We start from the raw sequence: 25154 nt of genomic DNA, 5'->3' as shown, positions 1-25154 counted from the left end.
AGATCACTTAGAAATGTAGGTATCTGCAACAACATCATTATTGCCTGGGGTTGAAAGCAGGTTGAAAGCCTGGTTGAAAGTGGTAAATATGAAATCCTAATTTTAATGTTTCACATTTACATATTTGATGAAAAGTGATGTTTTTTTAAAATTAAAAACACATATTACTCATGATGAATTCACAATGTTCCACTCCACATACTATAGGAAAATAATCGGCCATAGACGCCAAATTTGATCAAATTGTTGAATAAACCGCTTTGTATTTGTGATAGAAAATAAACCTGACGTGTCTCTGTCATAGCTCTATGCCAGGTCTCTCTGTAGTATACATGCTGTGCATTTAGTTAGAGATAGAAAACTGGTTTATTCAATGCTACCAAGAAGAGTTATAAGGGAAGAACTCCCATTCCAGATAGTCGGAAACGCACCATCGTTGCCATAGTGACACTAAGTTAGCTAGTAGCTAGGTTGCAAAAAACATTGGTGCCATCAAGTTATCGAGCGTCAACTTATTCTCCATAAATGGTAAGTTTGAAGATGACTTCAAGCATTCCTTTCAGTGCACATGTTATATTAATGTTTAACACCGTTACAATGCAAAGCTTGCTGTTGTTAGTGAAACCTATGGAACAGAATGACGTCTGCTAATAATAATAGAGCTAACGTTAGCCCAGATAGCTAATCATTCATTGATAATCATCGAAACATTCTTAAAATATAAAAGTTTGTTACACCAGACGTCAACTAACGAATGAGTGTTTAGCTGTTATTTATCTTGGTTACTCGTTTTTTTGTTAAGAAATAAGCTTATCAACGTGTTGCGTAGAGAGTTTGTAAGAACGTAACATATAAAACAACAACTAATTACATTAGTTTTAATTGGTCCCGATTTATAAATAGTCAGATTTTTATCAGCATAGGCTACTTTTAACATTGTTTCATGTGGTTAGCAATGATGAGCTAGACATGGGATACTGAATAATACAAATGGTCAGTAGTGGTGTGTAAAGTAACTAAGTACATTTACTCAAGTATAAGTACAATGTTGAGGTATTTTTTACTTTACTGGAGTATTTCCAATTTTCTGTACTTTTACTTCTACTCAACTACATCTCAGAGGCAAATATTAGCCTTAGATCAAGATCACGAATCGATTGAATAATCGCTGAGTAAATAATCAATAGTTGCAGGCAGCTCTACAACCATTAACTTTAATCCATGGGTCTTCAGTTCATAAAGGATGTTATCTCGTTTCATGTTATCAGCTGGCCAGTACCATGACATGACATAAGAAACTGAAACATCTTTGTTTTGTAGCTGTATGTGGGGATTTATGTTATGTAAGGGTAGTAACGTAATAGTACACATAAAATACACAAAAGCACATAGGCTAAAGTACTGTAGAATCAAGTGAACATTCACAGAAAAAAAACATTTTGGGAAAAGATATTGAGTTGATCATTAGTCTAATATTGTAACAAGACTTACAGTGGGAAGCAAGCTTGTGTTTTTAGTTTATAATTAACCTGCGATTATCTAGCAGTCTTACTTGAACAGTGCATGCCTTTGTTTAGAGCTTGCTCATTCTGTCAATATTACCAGTAATGTAAAGTAACTAAGTACATGTACTGTCTCAAGTATTGTACTTTTTTGGGGGTATTTTTACTACATCTCAGAGGAAATATTGTACTTTTTACTCCACTACAATTATATTAAAAGTTTAGTTACTAGTTAATTTGTAGATTTTGATTAGTACAAAACACACTAACCACTTAAGCCGTATATATATTTCAGCCATTTAAAAATAGACGATCTACAAGCTTGCGATGTGACGCATTGTGAGCTTGTTGATCGGCCATTTTCAAAAGAGTTTTTATACATGTTTTAACTTGTGAAATGGGATATTCTGCACAATTAGTACTTTTACTTCTGGTTAAGCATATTTTGATGCCGATACTTTTGTTGTTTTACTCAAGTACAATTTTAATACGGGACTTCTACTAGTAACAGAGTATATCTATATTGCAGTACGTATATATAATGATACTTTTACTAAAACATGTGACTACTTCTTCCATCACTGAATATCACACACAGGCGGAACGCTATGCTTTTCTTGCTGAGTGGTTTGACCCCAGTGCATCTCTCTTGCGTCGTTACCAACTGCTGTACTACCCCAAAGATGGCACTGTGGAAATGGTAAGTATTATGAAACCCTATGAAGCTAATATGATGTGCGGTTGATTAGAATGACCACTGCAAAGTTCTTGTGATATCACATTCCATCACAAGGGGTCAGTTGTATATTAAGGTATATGGACCATTGAACTAATAGTCAAGTTTATTTGCGTAGCCCTTAATCACAGTTACAGTGTCAAAGGGCTTTACAGGCTTACATTTTTACAAAGGAAACAAAACAATACCCCCTGTCCATAAAGCCCTGGCCTGACACACAAAAGCCGTTTCTTGGCGGCGAAAAGCTGCCATTGAGCGTCTGTGGCCAACATTCGCCTGTAGTTGTTGCGGTGTGTCCCATGCCATTGGTGGTCGTTGGCCGTTACCAATGGCCTATCACCCGACTGTGAATGTTGAATCGGCGGCAGACGCCGTCACTAAGGGAAATCTTTCTTTTTGGCTGTTCAGTGTGAGCAAATCGAAGCTGCATGAGAAGAGAAACAGAAATGAGCAGCAAGCCAGTGACGGGTAAAAAGAGGGTACACAGAAAATGCTTAGTTTGTTTTTGTTTTCCCAATAGTGGTGCAGGTGCAGTGAATAACCCCATCCAAGCATAAAACTGATTGATAACATTAAAGAACCAGCCAATCTACAATTCATTTGTGGATAAACTCATACAGTAGCCATAGCCTACTATCAGCGACAGGTTTTGATTGAATGCTTAATAAGCTGTAATGTTAGTTCTGAAACAACTCATACATGACTGTATAGTCTATGGCTTTGCATACGTCCTGATCTATATTTACCAGCATAATAAGGGTCAAAGTAAAACAAATGAAACTAGAAAAAGTGCCCCTCGGAGCACAAGTCTCCGCCAGGGCAGGTAGGTCATTGTGGGCCAGCAATGTTTGTAATTCAGTCATTATAGAGGTGAGTGGAATCTGTAGAAGTTGATGGATTCATGTTGATGCCAATCAGGATGAAATAATATAAACAATAATAATAAACATAACGTGTACCGATTTGAGGGGTGGTTGGACAAAATATGTAGGAATAATATTTGACAAAATAGTGTCGCAAAAATTGGCCTCCTGGTGGCACTATAATAGGCCAATGTTCTCGGCCTTTCACGGCTGCGTTCATGATTTGAGGCATTTTGTTCAAAACGGACCAGAAAGTTTATTTGTCACTCACACAGATTCAAGCAGTGAAATGTTAGTGTGGCGTGTTGTGCAAAAAAGTGGGGAGCATTGAAAGATGTATGTGATATTTCCATCCACAACATTCAAAGTGCATTCAGTCATCTGAGCATCCGTCCTTACCATCAATGTCGGTCTGACAGCACTCAACACCCAGCTGGATTGCATTGATTTTAATTTAATTTGTTACTATAATGTTTTTCATTCACGTATTCGCCCAGACATTTATCAAAATATGGCCCATTATATTACCAGTAGTCATGACAGTTCTCCCCAAGGTCACAAGTCCATTCTTTGTGTTCTGGTATTGAGACCCTTGTCATTTCTGTTATAGAGCTTGGCTCTGCTAGATGTGCTGTGATGTACACGTATTGGTCGGCCATAAGCTGACTGTCAGCTGCAGTCTTTGCAGTGTGCTCCAGCCCAACTTTGACCGGGAACACGAGGCGACCCAAAGTGATCGGTTAAGTTGTGGTTAAACCTGATTTATACTTAGTTCCGCGCCTGTGTCTCGCACCAAAAATAGACGATCTACAAGCTCACAACGGCTGCTATGCATTGTGAGCTTGAATTTTGTCAATTGTCAGTGCAAGACAAAATGCAACTAAGTGTATATCAGGCTTTAGTTCTTGCAAGTCAGCTTTGTGTGTTATGTCCTTTGGACCCGCAGTTGGTTTGGGAAACCCCCCCCCAAAAAAAAAAAAACCTTGATAGGAAAATAAAATAAACTAATCTTGAGAAGGATCACATAAGAGTGGAGCCCCTTCCCGGCGGGAAAGGTGTGCAATAGGTAATTTTAATTTCCATTGTAAAATGACAATAAATATGAGAGTGAGTATGTAGTTAAACCTTACTTACGTGGCATATAACTATAATGTCAATGCATTTACACAGAGCATTAAGGAAAGTTAAAACTCAATATATTTATGATCTTTACTACAAAAGTGTACTATTATCAGTACCTTTACTACTGCAGCTTTTAGCCTGCTGAAGAAAAGTGCAGTGCCCTATAGCTGAAGAATGGATGGAATTATTTCATGCGTCATTAATCTGATATTAATTTATTTCCACACCCTCTGATCTATGCAGTATATAGATCAAAGGGCTTATACGAGGCCTCTACCTATGTATAACAACATTAAAAACATTAACAGAACATGGTTTGTAAACAGCTAAATAAGAATATATAGATACCTGATTATCCATGACAAGATTACTGATAATAATTGGCCAACATAGTTGACAGATCTGATTTTACAGGGTGTCAAATCCATATTGCAAACAAGCAAACAGGAAATAGACAATAATAAAGTTATCAGGGAATGTGTGATAATGGATGTGACATTATGCGACCTGGTCAATCAGAACATCCTTCAATTTGTTCTTATATTAAGCGAAGAAAGTTATACCAGTAGAGTACTTTCCCCAAAGTGTAGTACCTCCTGTATTTAAGGAAAAATGTACCAAAAGGCGGGGTGAAGATTCGTAGCCTGTCTGTATTGTATTTGTGTATTTGAGAATTTGTTTGAAAGTAATTATTAAAAGATTTGGGAATGGAGTTGGGGGTGTGATTAAACTTGCAAAAATGCATATTTCACTTTGTTTTTAGCTTTCAGTCTTATCAGACCTTCATCACAGCATACACTAGGCCTGTCCCCGACTAAGGATTTGTATAGTCGAATCTGATTGGCGACTAATTGCCAATAGTCGACTGGCAGTCGACTAAGGACACACCCCCCCAAATGATTTTTGCATGATTCGACTGAGATTGGCAGTCGAATCAGTCTGATTCGACTGCCAATCTCTCAGTCAAATCATGCAAAAAAAAATGTTATGCAATAGAGGAACATTCCATTTGGGCTGTAGGGGTGCTTAGTGTCTGATTTAACATATACTATTGGTTTCTCCCAATAAATCATGATGTATATCCTATTTTTGGCTTACTATTAGTTAATATAAAAAACTAGGCCAATCTCTCAGTCGAATAATTTAATTAAAAATAATAATTCGACTAAGAGACACGCAGTCGACTCGGACCCCCCGCGACTAATTAGTCGACTATTTGACTAGTCGAGGTCAGGCCTAGCATACACATACAGTATATGAAATGCTGAAATCTCTCTTATCATTTTAGATCCAGCACTTCAGGTAAGCTTCTCGATGTCGTCTTACTAGGGATGTGCCTGTTTTGATTCACAGTTTGACGTGAAAAACCAGCGGATCTTTTTGAGAAGGACCAAATCTGATGACATACGGCAGGAGGATCTGTTTGTCGGGAATCGGGTGAATGTGTTCTCGCGGCAGCTCAGTCTGATTGGATATGGAGACCAATATACAACGAACAAACTCGGCAGCAAAAAAGAAAGGTAAGATTCTGTTTGGTTGTGGAAAGTCCACATACACTGTGAAATCCTTAGTGTTATTCAATCCGGAAACGTATCTACAAATGTCTTCTAAATCCTAACAGGTTTCTGAAAAACGTATGTTGCTATATCGGTGCTCAAACTTTTTCATGTCATGGACCCCCAAAATGATATGTATTTGGCCGCCGAGCCCCATCTCAAAATATTTAGTTCCAGGGACCCCCAGAAGATTTTAGTTACAAATGTTCGCTCTAAAAAAATATATATTCAAAGATTTGCACAAAATTAATGTTCAAGATTTTAGAAAAAATAGCAGATATGCAAGCTCATAGTATATGACATATGACTATATACATAGTATAGCACTGTATATCTGCTATTCTTTAATAGCCAAAGTATAAAATAATGGTTATAGCTCAACTCTAAAATGACACAGATGCGTTCCCGGATTGAATGGGTTAACTTATGAGTGTACAAATGTAACCAAAATGCATCTGTAAGAATGAACCTGTAAAACGTACAAATGGATAAATGAAAACTGAGGATTTTTTCAGTGTAATCCTTTCAAATTACATGCCCTAGTGTATATTTAACAGTGACGAATCTAATCCCCTTTCCGACATTATTTAGTGATGATTGTTTTTCATACAGTATCAGTGTTCAAATCCCTGCGGCGTTTGGGTTCAAAATAATTGCGTTCTAATTTTATCTCATCTCTATTTCTACTCTACTATGTGTCTCTGTAAAATTTGTAAAATTTCCCCATGGAGTAATTAGTTTGTTGTTTGTAACTTGGGTAACGTCCCTTCAGTTCATATCATTTGAAATCTCATTTTAGTTTTCATTTCAGAGGTTATACAAATGCTAATGATCTGAGGATTGTTGAGCATTGTCTGGTAATCATGTAATATTTGTCAACTAAAAGTTGGCAGTAAGATAAGAAAGTTGGACCTTTATTGATCCCACGAACGAAATTCAGTCACCAAAGGCAGTGATCAGCTGCAATCCCCAAGTTTCCCCAGGTGTTCTGTGTGGGAGACCAAATCCTGCTTGGCATGGGGAGATATCGAGCGTATGAGCTTCAGGCAGTACTACTTGTCAACCAGTAGGTGTCCTACCCGACACCAGGGTCTAAATGTATCAATGGCGGAGTAAGAAGACCACCTCCAACCATTGCAGATTTGTTAGTTATATTGTATTAACATACTCTACCCTACAGATTGGTTAAGTATTAATTCCACGTTGCAGCTTTAACAACAAGCAGTGCTGCTCTCATGCATGTTGTCATTCAAATGTTAGTTGTTGAAGACCTTGTTGGCTAATTGCCTGAGAAGAAAAAGGGCAGTATAATCTCTTCAGGAAGTAGTTTATTATGGATTGATTGATACGGATCTCTGTTGGTGGGGTAGTTGATTTGAATTTCAAAATGAGCAATATCCTGATGCATGATTCCTTTGGCATATACTTTAATTTTCAACAGCCATGTACAGTAACACAGTAACATTTTGTAACTTTTAAGAAGAGTGTGCAATGAGAGTGTACATATTTGGTTCCAAAGTAACTCAGGATTTTACGGTGTAGGTGAGTCTAACGTGGCTGAAAATCTTGAGATAAGAAAAAACGATTTTTTTTTCCCCTTGTGGTTGTTTGATTATCACCCCGGAAACTAGTTGTCTGTTAATCCCCGGAGCCAGTTATTCGGGGTGTCTGATCACTGATGAGTCAAATAGAACACTGTGCCTCTGCCATGAATAACAAGCACCTCTGTCTGACTGCAGCCTGCTTACACTCAGCCATGATAATCCCTTCACACACTGTGTCACAGGTTTTCGTCAGTCTTAGTTTTCTTCCGTTGCATATGTTCTCATCTCCTCTGCCTATAACTTCTCCCCCCAGAACTCTCGCTATGATCAAACCGGATGCAGTTGCCAAGATGGGACACATCCTCGAGATGATATATGCCGCTAACTTGATCGTGACCAAAGCCAAAATGGTCAGGCTGACTGGGTAAGCCTTGTTGGTGTGCGTGTGTGCCCGTGCGTGTTTGTAATTGAGTCCCTCCCTGGCCAACAATTCCCTGTCACTGTCGCTACCAGACAAAATATATCAGACTGAATTGTATGTCCAGGAGAGGGAGGTATTTCAAGGCTGCCCGCAGTGCCCGGTGCCAGAGCTCTCCCATTTGCAGGCAGACAGTGCAGCTTTCTCATGTCGGGAACATATGGCATGCCAATGGGCAGAAGGTGCTGGCATTTCACTAATTACCTGCAGTTTGGTCTTCAATCAGAAGAGCAAATGCGAGGAACAAGAGCATCCTGCCATGAGATGATATTATCTCCATTCCTGTTAGAGCTGGACCCAGTTAACAAACACGTATTACCCCTTTAAACATTATGTGCTTCAGATGAAGGGGTTCGCACGGGTCTGTACCTGGTCCCGTCCTTTTTTCCCTCTATATACCTATCTCTTTGCCAAAAATAGCCGATGTTGTGACGTGTTGTGAGGTTGTAGATCTACTATTTTCGCTGAATGTCCGCCTAGTGTGACATAGCCAGAATAGGGACCCAAAGGTTCATGTGGTTAATCATAATCATGATACGATCACGTTAAATTGGATATAAACAGAAGCACACAGAAGCCCTCGCCTAAGAATTATCTATAGGATGAACTGAGAAGATGTAAATAACATTTACAACGCACCGTTAATCCCTTTGTGTCGTTTTATCCATTTGTAGAAGAATCTGAATCAAGAAGATCAACTTTGTTGTCACGTCACAGGTTTACAGGTGTAAATGTTATTTCCATAAAAAAGAAAGGGAAGAATAAGAAGGCTAGGGGGAAGAGGATCAATCAATAAGAAACAAACTAATTATCTAAATATTAACACATAGTACCCAAGGTCAGACATACAGTGCGGTAAGTACCTGAGGTAAAGAGTGTGTACAAATGTACATGTAGTGTCTCTGAGTTAAATGAACGCTGAGGATTTTACTGCACAAGCACACACACACACACACACACACTAGGGCTTTCACCAACTAGTCGACTAGTATAACCACTAGTCGACCTTGTTGGTACTAGTCGAATAGTTGAAAAGAAAAAAAAATGTTTTAATTAATTTGTTTTAATGCCATAGTAATGGCCCATCTTACTATTATTATTATCCTCCTGACTTTATTTTTTTATCAAAAGGGGGTCAAAAGTATGCCCAATAAAAGCCTATTATTGGGCAATGGGGATCCATGGAGACGCTGCTGTGGTGCTGTGCTGCTGTGCCAGAAGCGCTTCCCTTAAAACGCCATAAAAATAAGGGCAGGAGGATAATAATAATAGTAATATAGTAGTAGGATGGCATTAAAACAATGCCCCCCCCTAAAAAATAATACCACTGGGTCAAATTAGTCGACCTGTAAAAATCTCTAGTCGTGAAAGCCCTAACACACACACACACACACACAGAGGCACATTTCATTGTCATGTTACTGTAGCACAGATGCCCATCGTACTTCCACTTTTCTTGACAATGAAGATAAATGTTTGAGCAAAATGTAAACAAGCAGATCCGATTACCAGTATAATTGAGTTTTTACGTTTCTTCCGGCGGCAGCGGGGGCAGATGATACCTTTTCTTCTTTGTGGGCCATCACATCAATTATGCATGGCATGTGGATTTGCCACAGGGGAGATGATTAATAGCAAACAATGGTGATAACATAAAAGATAATGTGTCCTCTGTCCTATCCTGGTCAGGTGTTGATGTAGCGGCTAGTGCCATTGCTATTGGGTTGCAGATAGGAGACTGAGGTACAAGCACACCTTTCCAGTGTATTTATTTCATGCAAAAATACTCATGCGACCAGGTGCAATGCAAGCAGGAGAAAAGGGCTACAGTGTAAGGTCTTTACACACCGGGAGCGTGGCGAATAAACAATCCGAAAATGCATGTATATTTCACATCAGAGTATTCATATAGTTGATGCCTTTATTTGGGGTGAAGAATCAGCCTTGTTTTGATAAAGAATCACGCTACTTTATCGCAGCGTAATCTTTGTGTTCTGTGTGGATGTTTTCATATATATTTTCGGGAAAATGTATCGCACACACAAAAAAGACACTCCCAGGGCTGTTAGGATGTGGTGGTTGTTAGCCTCGCGTGGCCAGACAATATCACACGACACACTGCGTGGATATTAGTCTGGTCCCTATCAACGATAGATTTTTTTCCAAGGGGTGGTTACAAAAAGATCCAAACGGACTCTATTGGTTAGACCTAAACCAATCAGAGCAGTGCTTCCTTGTTCACGAACCAATCAGAGCAGTACTTCCTTGTACGTCATTGCTCCAAATAAGGTGATAAGCCCGCCCACATTTGGATACCGGGCCCTGGTTGGTTCCGCACAACTGCGGAGGGAGAGAAATGGAATCTCTATGGAGGGGGGCCAGACCTAATCTGCCGAGGGCTAAAGTGCGATGCAATTTTGCAAAGGCAGATTCGTCTGGAACCAGGCTAGGTGGTTGTTCCCTGTGCATGTTTACATTAACATTAACATTATTAGAGGATCAACGGAGGTCACGCACACCCACATACCATTTAAAGGCAAGTGCTGAACTTCAAATGACAAACATCTAAGAAAATCACACACTGTAGCTCAGACTTTATTTTGGTACCACCTGAGTGGGCTGAGCGACTGTGAAGACAGTGCCCTGCCTTGGACATGAAAACAAAACACCTCATGAGAGCAATAAGGCTGCATAATGCACGCTCAATTTGCTGTCCACCACACAGAATTGAGGAGAGGGAATACCTTCAGGGACCAGACATTCATGGCATTCATGGAAAAATCACGGATGATTTTCTCTCGTGGATGCCAGACTGTGTCTGCATGTCTACACTGTCATGTCTTCCAAACACTCTCAGACCCCTTTTGCAGAGACAGGCTACTGGCTTGACAGGTGCAATCCATCAAGAGAAATTCAGCTGATTTATGACGCCTGGAAACATTTATGGTTGTGGTTCAGAAGTTCAAAGAATCAATCAGTTGATAATAACATGATTTTGAAGGCAACTCTTTAGACATAATTACAAATCAGAATCAGTCTAAAGATGTAATAGATTCCGAACTGCCTGAGGCAGGATACAGTAGTATACACACACACACACACACACACACAGATGCACAAAGACACCTGAGGCCAACCCTTCTGTCTTTCCCCAAACCACAATGCACATTTATGTTCTTGTAGGGGCATCCGGGTGGCACAGGGGGGAAGTTGTGCCCACCACCGTGGAGACTGGGGTTAAAATCACACTTGGCCGTGTTCACGTGTGGGGAGCTGGGCAGGGAGGGTGATCTGTCGCTGCACTAGTGACTCCTATGGGTTGGTCGGGGCGCTTCTTCAGCAAGGAAGAGTGTGTTCCTCCACATGCGCTATGCCTGAAAAAAAGTGACTGGTGATGTCACGTATCGGAGGAGATAAGGGGTTGCCTGCAGCCCTCTCCAAGACCAGCCAGAAGGGGTCAGCAGTGACAGGGACACGATACATGGGGGGAAAACATGGGAATTTGCATAACGACGAAATTGGGAGAAAAGATAAACATTAAAAATGAAATGTTCCTGTAGAAGGTTACTTAGACTTGAATAGACTAGTGAAGTTACAAATGAAAACAATTTACACCAGCTGAAAGAATCTACAGCTAATTAGTATCTTTTGTTCACCTTTCTAGCAATTAGCACCTGCATTTAAATGTCAAGTATAACTAGTGAAAACCAATTATCGCAGTGCTTTATGCGCTGGCTTGTTGGTACAAACGACGCATAGGATCGCCATCTGTACATCCCTCCCACATTCGTGGGGCTATTCCTTAGAGTTAACATTGAATATCTGATCTGACTTGGACACTCATTAACCCCACGTTTATGGTTTCCCTTACAGGGGGCAAGCAGCAGACTTTTATATGGAACACCAGTCAAAGCCTTTCTTCAAGTGAGTTCCTGTGTGAATGATTTACCAGGCAGGAGCTGGTGGGAGCTAGCAGAGGAGGTTTCATCATTAGCGTAACTAACCTCTGACAGTCCTCCCAGTGACATTGCCCTGACTTTTGACCAGATGTGACATAGTAGCTGAAACAGCGTGTGTGTGCACGTGCGTGCATGTGTGTGAGTTGCATCTGAATCAAAAGGTTATTCACCGGGTGATGAATTTTGCAGTAACCTTGTGCAGCATGTATCCTCGGGCCCGGTGGTTGCCATGGAACTCATGGGCGAGGAGGCCATATCAGTCTGGAGGAGGCTGCTGGGACCAACCGAATCCTCTACTGCACGGGGGGAGGCTCAGGAGAGCATCCGTGCCCATTTCGGAGCAGATGGTGTCCAAAACGCGGCACACGGCTCTGACTCAGTCACTGCAGCAGCGAGAGTGAGACATGCTAGCATGTTATATTAATGTCTGATTTATACTTGGACGCGCATCATGTCATGCACCGGAAATAGCAGATGTTGATTTCCTTTTTTCGGTGCATGACATTTGGCATGAAGTACAAATCACTTTCAAATGTTTTCAACACATGACTTTCTTCTGCACAGCTCACATTTACAATGAGTTATATAATATATATGAATTCACTGTTATTGTTTTTGTTTTGTTTTTCTAGGAACTTGAGTTTTTCTTTCCATCCACTACGGGTCACGGTCTCTCAAATACAGCCAACTTTACAGACTGCACGTGCTGCATCATTAAACCACACGCCATATCAGAAGGTAGGTAACACATTCTTAGTCTTCTCTTCAAAACTATGAATTATAATGAATATGTTAAATCTCCTCACAAACACCAGCCCATGGTCAATGTGCTGGTAATATGGACAAGAGCTGGGTGATATGGAAAAAATCTATTATCAACACGATAATGTTGTAGTGTGACGTCGACGATCTGTTGTGAGCTTGTAGATGGGTTATTTTCACTATTTTTGTGACGTTTGAAAGTATAAAATAGCCAGAAAAAGACAACATGTATGTATCACAATATGACGATCCCAGACGATATCTAGTTTCATATCACGATATTGAATTTATTGACATATTGCCCAGCCCTCCCCCCACCACACACACGTGGAGTAACTACTCCAGTATATGCGTACGTACAAGTCTCACAAGCCCGATAGTTGTTGTATAAGAACGTCTGCTCAGCCGTAGCTCTTACATAACAGCCTGCACCCCCTTCCTCTCGATGGCTGTTAATGAGTTTGCGTCACACAAAGCCACTGCATTGTAAACCAACCTTGCTTTTGGATTTTTCCAAATCCCTGCTCTGATCCCCGTGCACGGTGTGCATGCCATCCGGGCTCTGACCTGTGAAATGTTCTGTTATCCGGACAAAGCTGGAGGAGACTCTCCAAGCGGTGACTGTGGAGGGACCCAGTTAATTCCAGCAGCTCTGACTTCAGTTTCAACTCAGCAGACTCGACAGAGCTCCCCTAAAGTTGTCAAGGATTCTAGGTAGAGAGAATCCCCTTCATTTCATCTGGTGTTTTTGTAGTTCATTTGGTTCTGGATGGGTCTCCTCTCCTCTACCTAGTAGGTTTTGGGTGACACTGGTGCATGTCTTTGTCAGGCTTGTTTCTGCTGTTCGCCTGTGGAAAAGGCATCCGATCTGCACTCTGTTTACTTTTGAGTCTCCATGGATGCGTCTGTTTTTCATGCACTCTCTCTCTCTCTCTCTCGCTTAAAAAAGAAAACGCATACACTGGCATGTATTGTGCAACTGTCTCACTTTCTCATAGCAGACAACTCGCTGCCAAGATAAATTCTAGAGCAGATTGGGAACTGAGATGACATTTGGATTGGGAAATGTGAAGCTGTGCGTGCGTGCGTGCGTGCGTGCGTTGTGAATTCAACAGGATCTGTATCAATAAGAGCCAAAAACAAACAGGTTGTAAGCAGCTATGAGGGAGTCATTAGAGATCCTAAGAGACATCCATCCTGCTAATGGTAGTTATGAGATTATGGTTCACTAATGTCATCCAATTGTTTCAGTGTAATCTAATATTAGCAGGCCCATTAGTAAAGCTATCCAAAGTATAGACATGTTCTGTTTTCAGCAGTCAGTCATTGCCAGTAACAACTTAACCAAATCAACCCTAGCGTCCCTGTTCTGGGACAAACATTCTGCGAAAATAGCCGCTCACCAGCTCACAACAACACGTGAGCTTGTAGATTGGCTATTTTGTCAGATATTTGAAGTAGAGGGGAAAAGGGAGCCCGGTCATATTTTTGATCCCGGTCAAAAATATATAGGTTTTAAGTGGTTAACTACCATCAAGGCATAGAGCAATGCCATCAAAATCAAAGAATATGTTTTCTTTTTACCATAAAGTGTCAGCAGGACCATAATTGGGGCATTTGATTAAAACAAAAAGGAAGTACACATTACAGTAGAGTCACCACTATGTAGGCTCTATGAACCCTATCTGACACAAAGGCAGTGAACGGTCTATCTATGGAGTAAATTGCAGGAGTGACAGTAATTATTGATTTATTCTTTCATGCTAAGAAGCCACTCTGACAAAGTTATATTTTGTAGGTATTATCCATTATTAGAATAACTAGTCCATACCCGGTCGACGCATCCGTGGGGGGATATGCGCACTTGATCTGGCAACCCGGGAGGCAGTTCGTCCTATAGCTGGGCAGCCCCGTAACCATGGCGATATTCTTTTACACAAAAACGCTAATAAACAGCTGAGATTTGGTGAAATCGAAAAACGGGCTTCGCAGTTCCATGCACATGGTAATGGTCAATGGCTGTGTGCAAATTCTGATCAATTGTTCCAGCCACTGAGGAGAACCGGGCAGAACAGTTTTTGGCCTCACCACGCACTACAGACATTTTTGTCAAATTATAGGAGGATATATAGATCATGTACTGTACTAAGTTTTCCTTTAATTCAATTTATAAGAATTTATTTCCCTCAAGATATAGACTTGATTAGCCATCCTTTTCTTATCATATGATGACCCTTACTTATAACTGGAAGCTACTCGCTTTTAATCTGTTTACAAAGGTAACTGTGCAGCACCTTTTACAGCGCTTATTATTGATTTATGGTTGCAGTAAAGATGTCAGATTATCTCTAATTACCGGTGTCGCTGTCTCATTGAAATTCAAAGCTCTCAGTGAAGATTAATTTTAATGAGAGGTCTAAGTAATGATGAGCACTAACAAGTGACAAGAATTTCATTCCCTAGCAGTGCTCATTTGACTGTGTTTACATCTGTCAAGACACATTCTGAGTCATCAGTAATCCAGTCTGAAAGGCCCAGTTAATTAACAAACACAAACTGGGTTCATCAATCGGGATGAAGATGGCGGTTGTAGAGAAAATATCGCTTTGATTCGCCCCCGAGCGTTAATTGTCGCTAGCCGTGACCATCCTGAATGCACAGCCAATCACAAGAGGCGTCGTGACTGAAATTGCACTCAGTCATGACTTGAATAGAGAAGCATCTGTTGCCAGGCACCCAGAGTCGGATCGCCTAGCAACAGTACCAGCTGCTTTTAGGAGCCGTGGCTACTGTTCCCCGGCCTAGCGGGCAGATGGGTGCAGCCTTGGGGGGAAGGGCACAGAGGACATGGGGTAACTCGGGACTAACACAGAGATAGGTGTTACAAGCGGTTTAGTCAGTTATGAGAGATATTGATAGATTTGTACACACTGAGCTTAGGAGGCCGACGCCCTCTGCTAGTTTTGTATGCCTATAAAAGACTAACCTTGACACCCTGTCCAGGGACAATGTATCCTCTACGCCTAATGGCGCCAACATGAGTAAGGCAATCTCATTGTACTTTGTTCAAAGGAGAGGGTCCAGGCTGAGAATGCCTCCACAAAATGGCTGACACAGATCAAAGTCTTTGCAGGCTACTGCTGCTGTAATAAAAACGTTAACATACAAACCAGTAGGCGTTTAGGGACTATCGTGTTCATTACCCTTCTTACCTGCATGCATGGCGTCATACTGTAATCACACCTTTCTATGAGCAAAATAACTCGAACAACAATGTGCAGAAACTTTATGGGTGTTATCAGTAGACTGCCCAGAGGAGATGATAGTGATACACTTTTGGGTTGAGGTGGTAATTTACAGTAGACTGCCTTGAAGATTTGACAATCAAAAACTTAAAAGGTTAAAATGACAAAATCTCAAATGGATAGATGTTGGTGGTGTGGTTTGCATCTCCAGGTGCATTGTTATTAGTATTGTGTGAAACTCATTGTCGAGTCAATGAAAGTAATGGATCTTGGCCTAGAGTGCCTATTTAAAGGGTTATTTCACTTTCAAACATGTTTGGGGTCATTTTAACGTCTACTCAGGCTTTTGTGCGCACCCCAGACAGTTTTTAAGTTGCTTGATTCAGTATTTAGATATTTGATATTCATTTTATCAGACACGCCCCCTTCCTATATAAACCCATTGTAACGTCAAACTCCATTTTAACTCATTGAGTGCCATTCACGCGTTTTACCGCTATGGTGCAACGTGCCAATTACGTGTTTGTTTGTTTTTTGTTCAGAACCCAAGATATCATTATCTGAACATTTGCAGCTCCATCCACTCCTTGTTTAACTTATAACTGAAAAAGGCTGTATCTCGCTTCCAAAGCACTTTTTTTTTACTAATATATATCGCACTGGCCAGAAATTGTCAGAAATAATTCTGGCACTCTGTTAACTGAGTTAACGATGATAGATTCATTGAAAACACCGTCCTTGGTTCTGGTGACTGATATGCATATTCTTATGCATGAGTGGGCCGTGTTTTTTCAATTGCTTTTTTTATTTATTTGTTATAATTTTTGGGGAAAATAATAAAATAAAATGAATGAAAAAACACCCTCATGTATTAGTAGGCCAATATCAGTCTCCAGAACCAAAGAAGGGTGTTTTCGATGAATCTATCATGGTGGAAATGGAGTTTGAAGTTACAATGGGTTTGTATAGGAAGGGGGCGTGTCTGATAAAATGAATCTCAAATATCTTAATAATGAATCAAGCAACTTCTATATTGTCTAGGGTACTCACAAAAGCCAGAGTAGACATTAATAGTACTGCAAACATGTTTGAAAGTGAGATATCCCTTTTAAGTAAAGATGATTAATTCAAATAATGCAATCTGTCCTTTGAAATGGTCAATTTGGACAATGTAAGTAACATTGTTGGGTATTCGGAAATAATATCTTTAACTAAACCTAACTAACTACAGAGTTACACATATGTATGCAAATTACACCCTGCACATAATTGTCTCCGCCAGGCCGAAAGGCATGGCGAGAGAGTATGTTTTGCCCCCTGTCCGTCCGTCCGTCTGTGTGTCCTGTCCGTGTGTCCTGTCCGTGTGTTACCAGCTAATCTCCGGCACCGTTGGCCCGGTCGCTGTGAAATTGTGCACACACACTCCCTGGATGGCAGAGCAGAACCTCTGCCCCAACTTTTTCACATGGGCCTGTTATAGCGCCACCAGGAGGCCGATTTGTGCAAAACCCATTTTTATGTGAGGTTTGGACATTGCACCCCCCCAACCCTGCGCTGTGATTGGCCACCAGTGTACCCCCCTAACCCTGCACCATGATTGGCCAATCACAGTCTATTCAGGACTGTGATTGGCTAGTGAAACATGACACATGTGCATAGCCCTATAAATAGGACTATGCACAAAAAACACATTTATGGGTTTTTTTAAGTTAGGGGTGTACAATGGTTGGTCCACAATATTACTTTTCTTTAAGTGAACTTCCATCACTGTGATGACCACTGTGACCACACCGCCCACTTCACACTGGGTGTGATTTTTTTTATATTAAGCCTTATATTTGATCCAAACGTCATGCAAATCGGTACACAGTATCTCTATAGTCATGTGATCAACCCGTATCTGTCCGATTTTCCAGATTCCATCCTCATTGGCTAAGGTTGGCTTCCAAAGTTTGCAGGATTGGTCCGTTTTGAACAAAATACCTCAAATCATGAACGCAGCTTGCGATTTCCGTGAAATTTCACATGCACATTCCCACTAGGCCGAGGAAGAAAAGCCACCCTTTTCACATTGGCCTATTATAGCGCCACCAGGAGGCCACAATAACGTACCTGACCTGGCGGAGACCTGTGCTCCGAGGAGCACTTTTTCTAGTTCTACATTCATTCAAACTCTGAACTCTGACTGGGGAGGGAGTCTGAGAGATAGGTGGGTTATTGCTCTGAGTCTAATGATCATTACATCCTGATGTGAAAGGAAATATTTATATCAAAAGAAGGAGAAGAAGAAAAAATAAAGGTTGTTATGCTTAAAATTAACACATTAACCGCCAAGAACGTAGTCCTACGGTCCGTTAAATCCAACTGTTAAGCGCCGAGACCGTAGCCCTACGGTCCACGGTCTTTTCGCGCATGCGCGGTCCGGGTGCACTTTCGGAATTTTTTTGATCCACTTCCGTTTCCGGTTTGATGACAGGAAATAGAATTATTTGGGATCCGGTTTTGACGATCACGCCCGCTCCCATTCTACAGACGAAACTGAAACTCAATTCTCTTCCTGTAGTTTTTTCTCCTCGCATTTCACTGTTTAACGTAATCCGCTCTAACTACAACATGGATTCCCCGTTTGACACGCGATCTTCACTGGGAGATACAGGGAGATCTCGCGGATGTAAACAGACCGCTCAAACAATGTAGAGCTCAATCTTAAGGATTTTAACAAGATCTATGGCGACATGAAAAAAACAAAAACAACAAAAACACCTTGGCACTGGTGAGTACATTATGAGATTAACCTCTGGCGGTCGATGTGTTAAAGGTAATGTTGGTTTGGCACACTGACTATCAAGGCAATCAAAACATGGCACTCCATGTTTAAAAGGTTGCCAGCCCCCTGCTCTACGGTATACTATACAGTATTGCGTTGGCCAAGGTCATAATAACTGCAGAGTTAGGAATCTATATTACATCAAAATCGTTTGTATTTGTCACGGTCACAGCTTCTGCCCCTCCCATTCCCCTGTCCAGATTCCCCTCTGCCAGTCTCCTATTCCCTTCCACCCTGTGCCCTGAGTTCTCTCCTACTCTCTTCCCTCACTTAGGCCTGTCACAATGATCACATAATCGTCTAATCGCAATTATTTGAGATAATCGCAATAATTTTGTCATAATCGTCATAATCGTTTCCATGTTGAACAAGGTTCATATTTTCAAACATTTTTTGAAAATGTTTGAAAATATGAATCTGAAGCAATGCGACGCGTTGTGAGCTTGTAGATCGGCTATTTCCGCTATTAATGTTTTTTTTTAAAGATTAAAGTTATTAAATAGGTCATTTATTTGTGTATTTAGGTTATGTGTCATATTTGCCATGTGAAACTTCAAAGCCTAAAAGCCAAACAGAAATGTCATTTTCAACGTCAAAAACACAATTAAATCGTTAATCGCAATTATTTGTATGACAATTAATCGTCAACTTAAATGTGTAATCGTGGCAGCCCTACCCTCATTCCCTTGAGAGAACTCACCTGCGGATACCGACTGAGCCTGGTTTTGGTTAATGACTCTGAGTGACTATAAAGACTCTGCTATGCATTCTGTTCCTTGCTGGTTCATAGTTTCGTGTCAGTTCTCTTCATAAGTTCTGCACAAGTTCGTGATTATGTTTAGTATTCGTATGTTACTATAGTCTAGTGTTGTGATTATGTTTGGATGTACAGTATACTGTGTATGTGTGTGATGTATTATTGTTGAGTATTGTTTAACTGGTCAAGTGAAGTCCTCATTAAGTGTCTTCCGTGTCTCCTGCTCTGAGTTCGAGTTTTTTTTAACTTTGAGTTCCTGCTTTTGGGTCCTACACCTTCAATAACTGACAGTATTACTGTATGCTCATCTATTACGGAATCGTGACCCCAAGAATCGGAATCGAATCGTGAGATAGCAGACGATTCACAGCCCTATTCATGAACATGCATTGTAACTGACATTGTTTTCAAGGGAAAACTGTCTTGACTGACTTTAAAACATGAAAATATGACGTTAAAACATGACATGTTGAAAACGTTTTCACATGAAAGCATGAAAAAATGCCTGAGTGCTGTTATTATTATAACAGTCCTTGTTTAACTTGTATACATTAACCACTTAAGCCCTATATACTTCGACATACGACAATAGCCGATCTACAAGCTCACAACCCATTGAAACCTATTTTCACTATTTTGGGGGATTCTTTTTTTTTTTTTGTAATTAATGTGGTTAATTTGTTCTCAGGCCTGGCTGGGAAGATACTTAACTCCATATCTGCAGCTGGATTTGAGATCTCCGCCCTTCAGATGGTGAGATATGAACTAATGTTTTTTATGAGTGCCCTAATGCTAAAGCTATGGCAGGGTAAAATCTGAGTCATACATGTTTAGATAATGGGATAAGTATAGGAAAAATGGGCCTTTTGCCTGCTTTCACCCATAACCCCCATGTAATGTAGTTCTACGCATGTGACCTTAGGGCATAACGGCATTGGTGTGCTCTGATCTGATCTGACCTCATTGAACTCGCCACTCACTGCCTGCTCACAGTGACCTTTAACAGTCACAAATGTGTGTGCTGCTGCTCTGATGCCCAATATGTCTGTTCATGTAGCCACATCGGAAATGATGCTGTTGGCCGTGGGACAAAAATTAATCAATCTTTCTCTCTCTCTGTCTCTCTCTCTCTCTCTCTCTCTCTCTCTCCCCCTCTTAATCTCACACAGAGAATTGTATGTTGTTCATTAGGAGTGAAATTACTAATCTCTTGTGAGCTTTGTCTCAAAATGTGTAATCGTGCTTGTTAATTCGTAATAAATCAGCCAATGTATTCTCATAGGCATTTTATGTGAACAGAGATTTATGTGTTGTGGAGATGAAGCTACTGCACGATCACAAATCCAATCCGACCCCAATAACTTACACAAACTGTTTAATTAAAGTGCTCCCCTTGTCATGCAATTCTCATTGATTTCAGGTGACATTTCTGGGACATACATTTTGCTATTTGATTGACAGCATCTGTCTTTCTTTTTTTTGTTGGTTATGTTAACTCATTCACTGCCTGAATTATTTCTGGCCGCGTTTGCCCACTGACAGAGATTTTTCATACAGATACAGAATTTTTTAATTTTAAGTTAACAAGGAAGTGGATGGGAGTCTAGATCTTCGAAAAATCATATCTCCTTGGGTCAAATTGAAAAAAAAAAATGAGAAATTAAATTACGTTTTTTACGTCCTAGGCAGGTTTGGTAGTTGGATAAAATTACGTTTTTTACGTCCTAGGCAGGGAATGAGTTAATTTGAGGAAATGCATTATTATACTGAGTCTATTGACGGGTTGAAAATGTCTCTCCACAGTTCAATATTGACCGGGCCAATGCAGAAGAATTCTATGAAGTTTACAAAGGGGTTGTAGCAGAGTACCCTGTGAGTATGACTTTACCTTAATGTGTTTTAATGGAAAGAATGGCACCTGTACACAGTCAAATCCCCTGTGCCAATTTATCCATTTGTAACTCTGTAACAATGAGAGACCAATTCTGCAGTGGTTGGAGGTGGTGTCCCTACTTGTCCATTGAGACATTTGACCTGGTGCAGTGGTATAATGGTGATTTTTTTTTTACTGGGGGGACGCTATTTTAATGACGGCACGCGGATTCACACAGACACTCTCTGACCAGCATTATGAAATATACATTTTTAGTTTGATTAATTTTAGTTAGGTTTACATGTGCATAAGTAGTTTAATTACAAAGGTACTAATATTGTAACTTTTCCAAGGAATGCCTTGATTTATAGAAGCTTTGAAAGAAAGGTAGGATAATAGAATGCATGGTCTATCAATGGAGGTGATGGTGGGAAAACAAAAACAGAGATGGTTTTATATGCAATTCTAGTTGGTTTTGCATTGTTATTTTGAGTGTGTGTGTCAGTGCGATGCTGATCAGATTAGGCTATCCTGGCTATGGCTTCTGAAACGCGTTTGATCTTTCGCAAAGAAATGGAGAGACCAGACACGGGTTGGGTTTGCGCATCTGATGGGGTGTGAAGTGCCTATTGTATGGCTATTGTTTTCCTACCCTACCAACAACTAATCTGCTGTGCTAGGCTACAACAGCGGTATTGGTTACTTACTACAGTAGTAGCAGTTTGTGATAGTATGGGAACACATGCTTGTGGGCACGCAAGTGCACGCCGGTGCATGTGCGATTGTGTGTACGCGTGATCCAGCAAAAAAAAATATGCCGGAACACTGTGGTGTCGCGTGAAGCGACCAGTGCAGCCCTGCTATCTGGTTGACAATTAGCCCATCCTGAAGCTCATAAGTGCAATATCTCCCCTATGTCAAACTTCGATTGCCACTTGTATGAGCGGTAGAAAATGATCTCTCTCACGTGGTGACCTGGGTTGGAATCCCAGGTAGGAAATAAAAGTTATGGATTGCTGCTTTAATTAACACTGACAATTTCATAGTGTACTGTTTCACACTGTAGTGAAATGTGAAAGAAATGCTATGTTTTTATTTTCAGAAATTAAAAAAAATGGTTATAATAGCAGATCCACGACACATCACACTTGATGTGAGCTTGTAGATAGGCTATTTTAACTGAATTTCACCAGTAGCAGCAAGGTTCTTTTTTTTCTTTTTCTTTAGAGTAGCCAATTATTTGTTACCCCTTTTTCTCCCCAATTTAGTCGTTATGCCAATTGATTTCTCCCCACACACATTTCTGTGTTGTCACTGCTGTCGGATCCTACTGACTCACCTGCCAGTGAGGAGCCCCCACCAGGAGGACGTAGAGCCTTCGTTCTACTCCTCCCGCCCAAGACTCCCCGCTGACAGGTGCCGCCCCCAGCCCGTAGGAGTACTTGCAATGACCGATATCACCCTCCCCACCCGGCTTCCCTCCCCCCGAACAAGGGCCAATTGTGTTCGTGTAGACGCTCGACAAAGCCTGATGCACCACGGTGGTTTCGAACCCACAACCTCCTTGGTGGTAGGCAGTGACTTTATCACACTGCCACCCGAGTGCCTAGTAGCGGCAAGGTTCAATGCATTGTCTATGGAGAGGAGCGACCGTTGCTTTCCTACCGTGGCAAGAGGTGGAGCCAACAAAAAGCAGAACAGCAAATTTGAAATGGACAGAAATACTCTGGAAGTGCTGAAGTGCTTTTTTCTTTTTTACAAATCTCTTTATTACATTTTTGAGCCGATAGAAAAGCATGTAAACAAGACCAATATCACAAAGAGGTCTGCCTGCCAGAGACGTGCAACAAGTGTCTGTACTTCTCCTCCCTGTCTGTGCTGCCTTGAACTGCTCTGAGATCTCACTCCATCACTGAGATCAGAGATCTCACTCCATCCAGAGATCTCACTCCATCACTGAGATCAGAGATCTCACTCCATCACTGAGATCAGAGATCTCACTCCATCACTGAGATCAGAGATCTCACTCCATCACTGAGATCAGAGATCTCACTCCATCACTGCTCGCTTGTCTACGAGGCTGTCACTCATACTTCGGACAAGCCCTTTTTTGCGATAAAACGAGACATCGATGCAACACTATGCAACCAAAAAAAAAAACAGAAGTCTCACTAGACGAGATTGAAATCTCGAGATTTCAATCTCGTCTAGTGAGACTTCTGTTTTTTTTTGTTTTTTTTGGGACAGTGTCCTGTCACTATGAACGTCAGATCTCACAAAAAAAAAAAGAAGCTATTTATGTGATCTAACCTAAGGCCTATCCGCGCACCTTTTAAGCTGTGGCGGCTCAGGGGTGGAGTTATGAAATTTTTCTACTGTACCATTCATCCTAAGATATCATAACGTCATAGAAAAGGTAAGAAAACTTTAGTCCAAAATTCTCCTTAAGTGGTTAAACTGGCTCTGAACTTTGCGCTGGGGAATATAAAGCATCTGTGCTGTGCACAGCTGCTGATGGGTTAATTCTCTACTCTTAAGAGAGAGGTGTCATAAGCGTTGAAGTGTGTTTGTGTAGGCTTTTGCAGCAAGCCAGAACAGAAGGGTCACCAGTCTGGGGAAGTCATTATGTCTGTCTTGTTGCTGTGGTTTCCATAACAGCAAATTCATACTCCTCTGTGTCACTGTGGTTGTGTGTATAATGAAACATAACACGTGTCCTTCATACAGCTAGACCTTACCTTCTGTCCATGGATGATGTACAAGCTCGCTGTGCATGGATTATAATGCATTAATACTTGTGTTCAATCGATATATTGGACAGATGTTTTAGAACAGTGGTTCTCAAAAATAGCAGATATACAAGCTCACTGCGCGTCACTTCGTGCAGCACTGCAAGCTTGTACATCTGCTATTTTTATAGACACAAAGTATCTTAACTAATTGACTGCCATTGACGAGATTTCTCGTCATATTATGCTATGGCGCAGTTTTTCACACAGAACCAGAGATAACGCGATCCGAAGATTTACTGCTCCATTCACTTCCTGGTTAATTTATTACTTAAAAATCTCGGCTCCTGTGTACTTTTTTTGTTTGTTGCCGAAACATGCTATTTTTAACGGCGCATAACAAGCTAATGGGAGGTCGCGATGACATTTTTTTGGGGGGGCGGAAGCACAGTGAAACCCTCCGTGATTAGCAACCATCAGGGGATCATACTGGAGATAAATATTCTGTGACTACTTGAAAAGGTAAGAAAATCGCAAAATCGCTGGCAGTGGGTGATTCTTTTTAATGTATACACTCTGGCAGTTAACTCATTCAGTGCCACTGGCCAAAATTCATTGTAAAAAAAAAACATTCAGTGCCACAGCCAAAATTCATTGTAAAAAAAAAGTGCTTAGGAGCCGAGATACAGCCTTTTTCAGTTTTTTTTTGGGACGTATTTTACGTCCTGTGGCACTAAATGAGTTAAAGGGTTAAAAAAACCTTATCCCATATTGAACCCTAATTGATGATACATAATATGGTACATGAAGTTCTTAGTTCTGATGATTATCTATAACAATTCTCCATTGCAGCATTTCATTTGATGAAGGTCGGTTGACCAAAAACCTTCATTCATACATTTTCATGTAACTCTTCTAACTTCTCTTTCTATACGTGTCCCTCTCCCACACGCCTGTCAATTGAAAGTAGGTGTACAAAAAGACCTTTTCTGCAACACTTCATTTAATGCCTGTTGAAGGTCCGTTGATCATAATTTGCATACATTTCCATGTAAGTGAAGACCGTGACTACTCTCTTTCAGCATTCAGTGTTCCTTTGCTACCTGCCAATTGAAAGCAGGTGTGCCAAAAGACATGCCTAATTTTCAACTGAAAATTTTGCGTTTTTGCTAATTCTACTGCAAATGTGGACACATTTAAA

General features: G+C 40.8%; 2 protein-coding genes and 1 long non-coding RNA gene across 5 annotated transcripts in view; 1 reads left to right on the top strand and 2 right to left on the bottom strand.

Annotated features, from left to right (window-relative positions):
• Window positions 1–25154, bottom strand: part of tprg1 (tumor protein p63 regulated 1) — a 701399-nt gene that overhangs the window by 487330 nt on the left and 188915 nt on the right. The gene's annotated exons all lie outside the window — the stretch shown is intronic.
• Window positions 1–25154, top strand: part of nme7 (NME/NM23 family member 7) — a 36871-nt gene that overhangs the window by 307 nt on the left and 11410 nt on the right. For 2 of the 3 annotated variants that reach the window (XM_080429774.1, XM_080429773.1), the window contains exons 1-9: window positions 396–528; window positions 2101–2202; window positions 5577–5743; window positions 7637–7747; window positions 11675–11725; window positions 11950–12157; window positions 12393–12498; window positions 20040–20104; window positions 21155–21223. In XM_080429774.1, the coding sequence (XP_080285900.1) occupies window positions 526–528; window positions 2101–2202; window positions 5577–5743; window positions 7637–7747; window positions 11675–11725; window positions 11950–12157; window positions 12393–12498; window positions 20040–20104; window positions 21155–21223 (882 nt within the window). In that variant the 5' untranslated portion in view covers window positions 396–525. Of the gene's footprint in view, window positions 1–395; window positions 529–2100; window positions 2203–5576; window positions 5744–7636; window positions 7748–11674; window positions 11726–11949; window positions 12158–12392; window positions 12499–20039; window positions 20105–21154; window positions 21224–25154 lie in introns of those variants that run through there. The other variant, XM_080429775.1, reaches the window with a different exon arrangement.
• Window positions 10981–13360, bottom strand: LOC308086287. Its single transcript, XR_013933240.1, has 3 exons — window positions 13019–13360; window positions 11931–12143; window positions 10981–11226 (listed from the first exon to the last, which is right to left on the bottom strand). It is a non-coding gene; the product is annotated as an uncharacterized lncRNA (long non-coding RNA).

This window comes from Gymnoscopelus braueri, assembly GCF_963280865.1.
Source record: "Gymnoscopelus braueri genome assembly, chromosome: 6".
NCBI lineage: Eukaryota > Metazoa > Chordata > Actinopteri > Myctophiformes > Myctophidae > Gymnoscopelus > Gymnoscopelus braueri.
The sequence above is the reverse complement of the archived record's forward strand: the minus strand, read 5'-3'. Positions and strand labels throughout refer to the sequence as shown.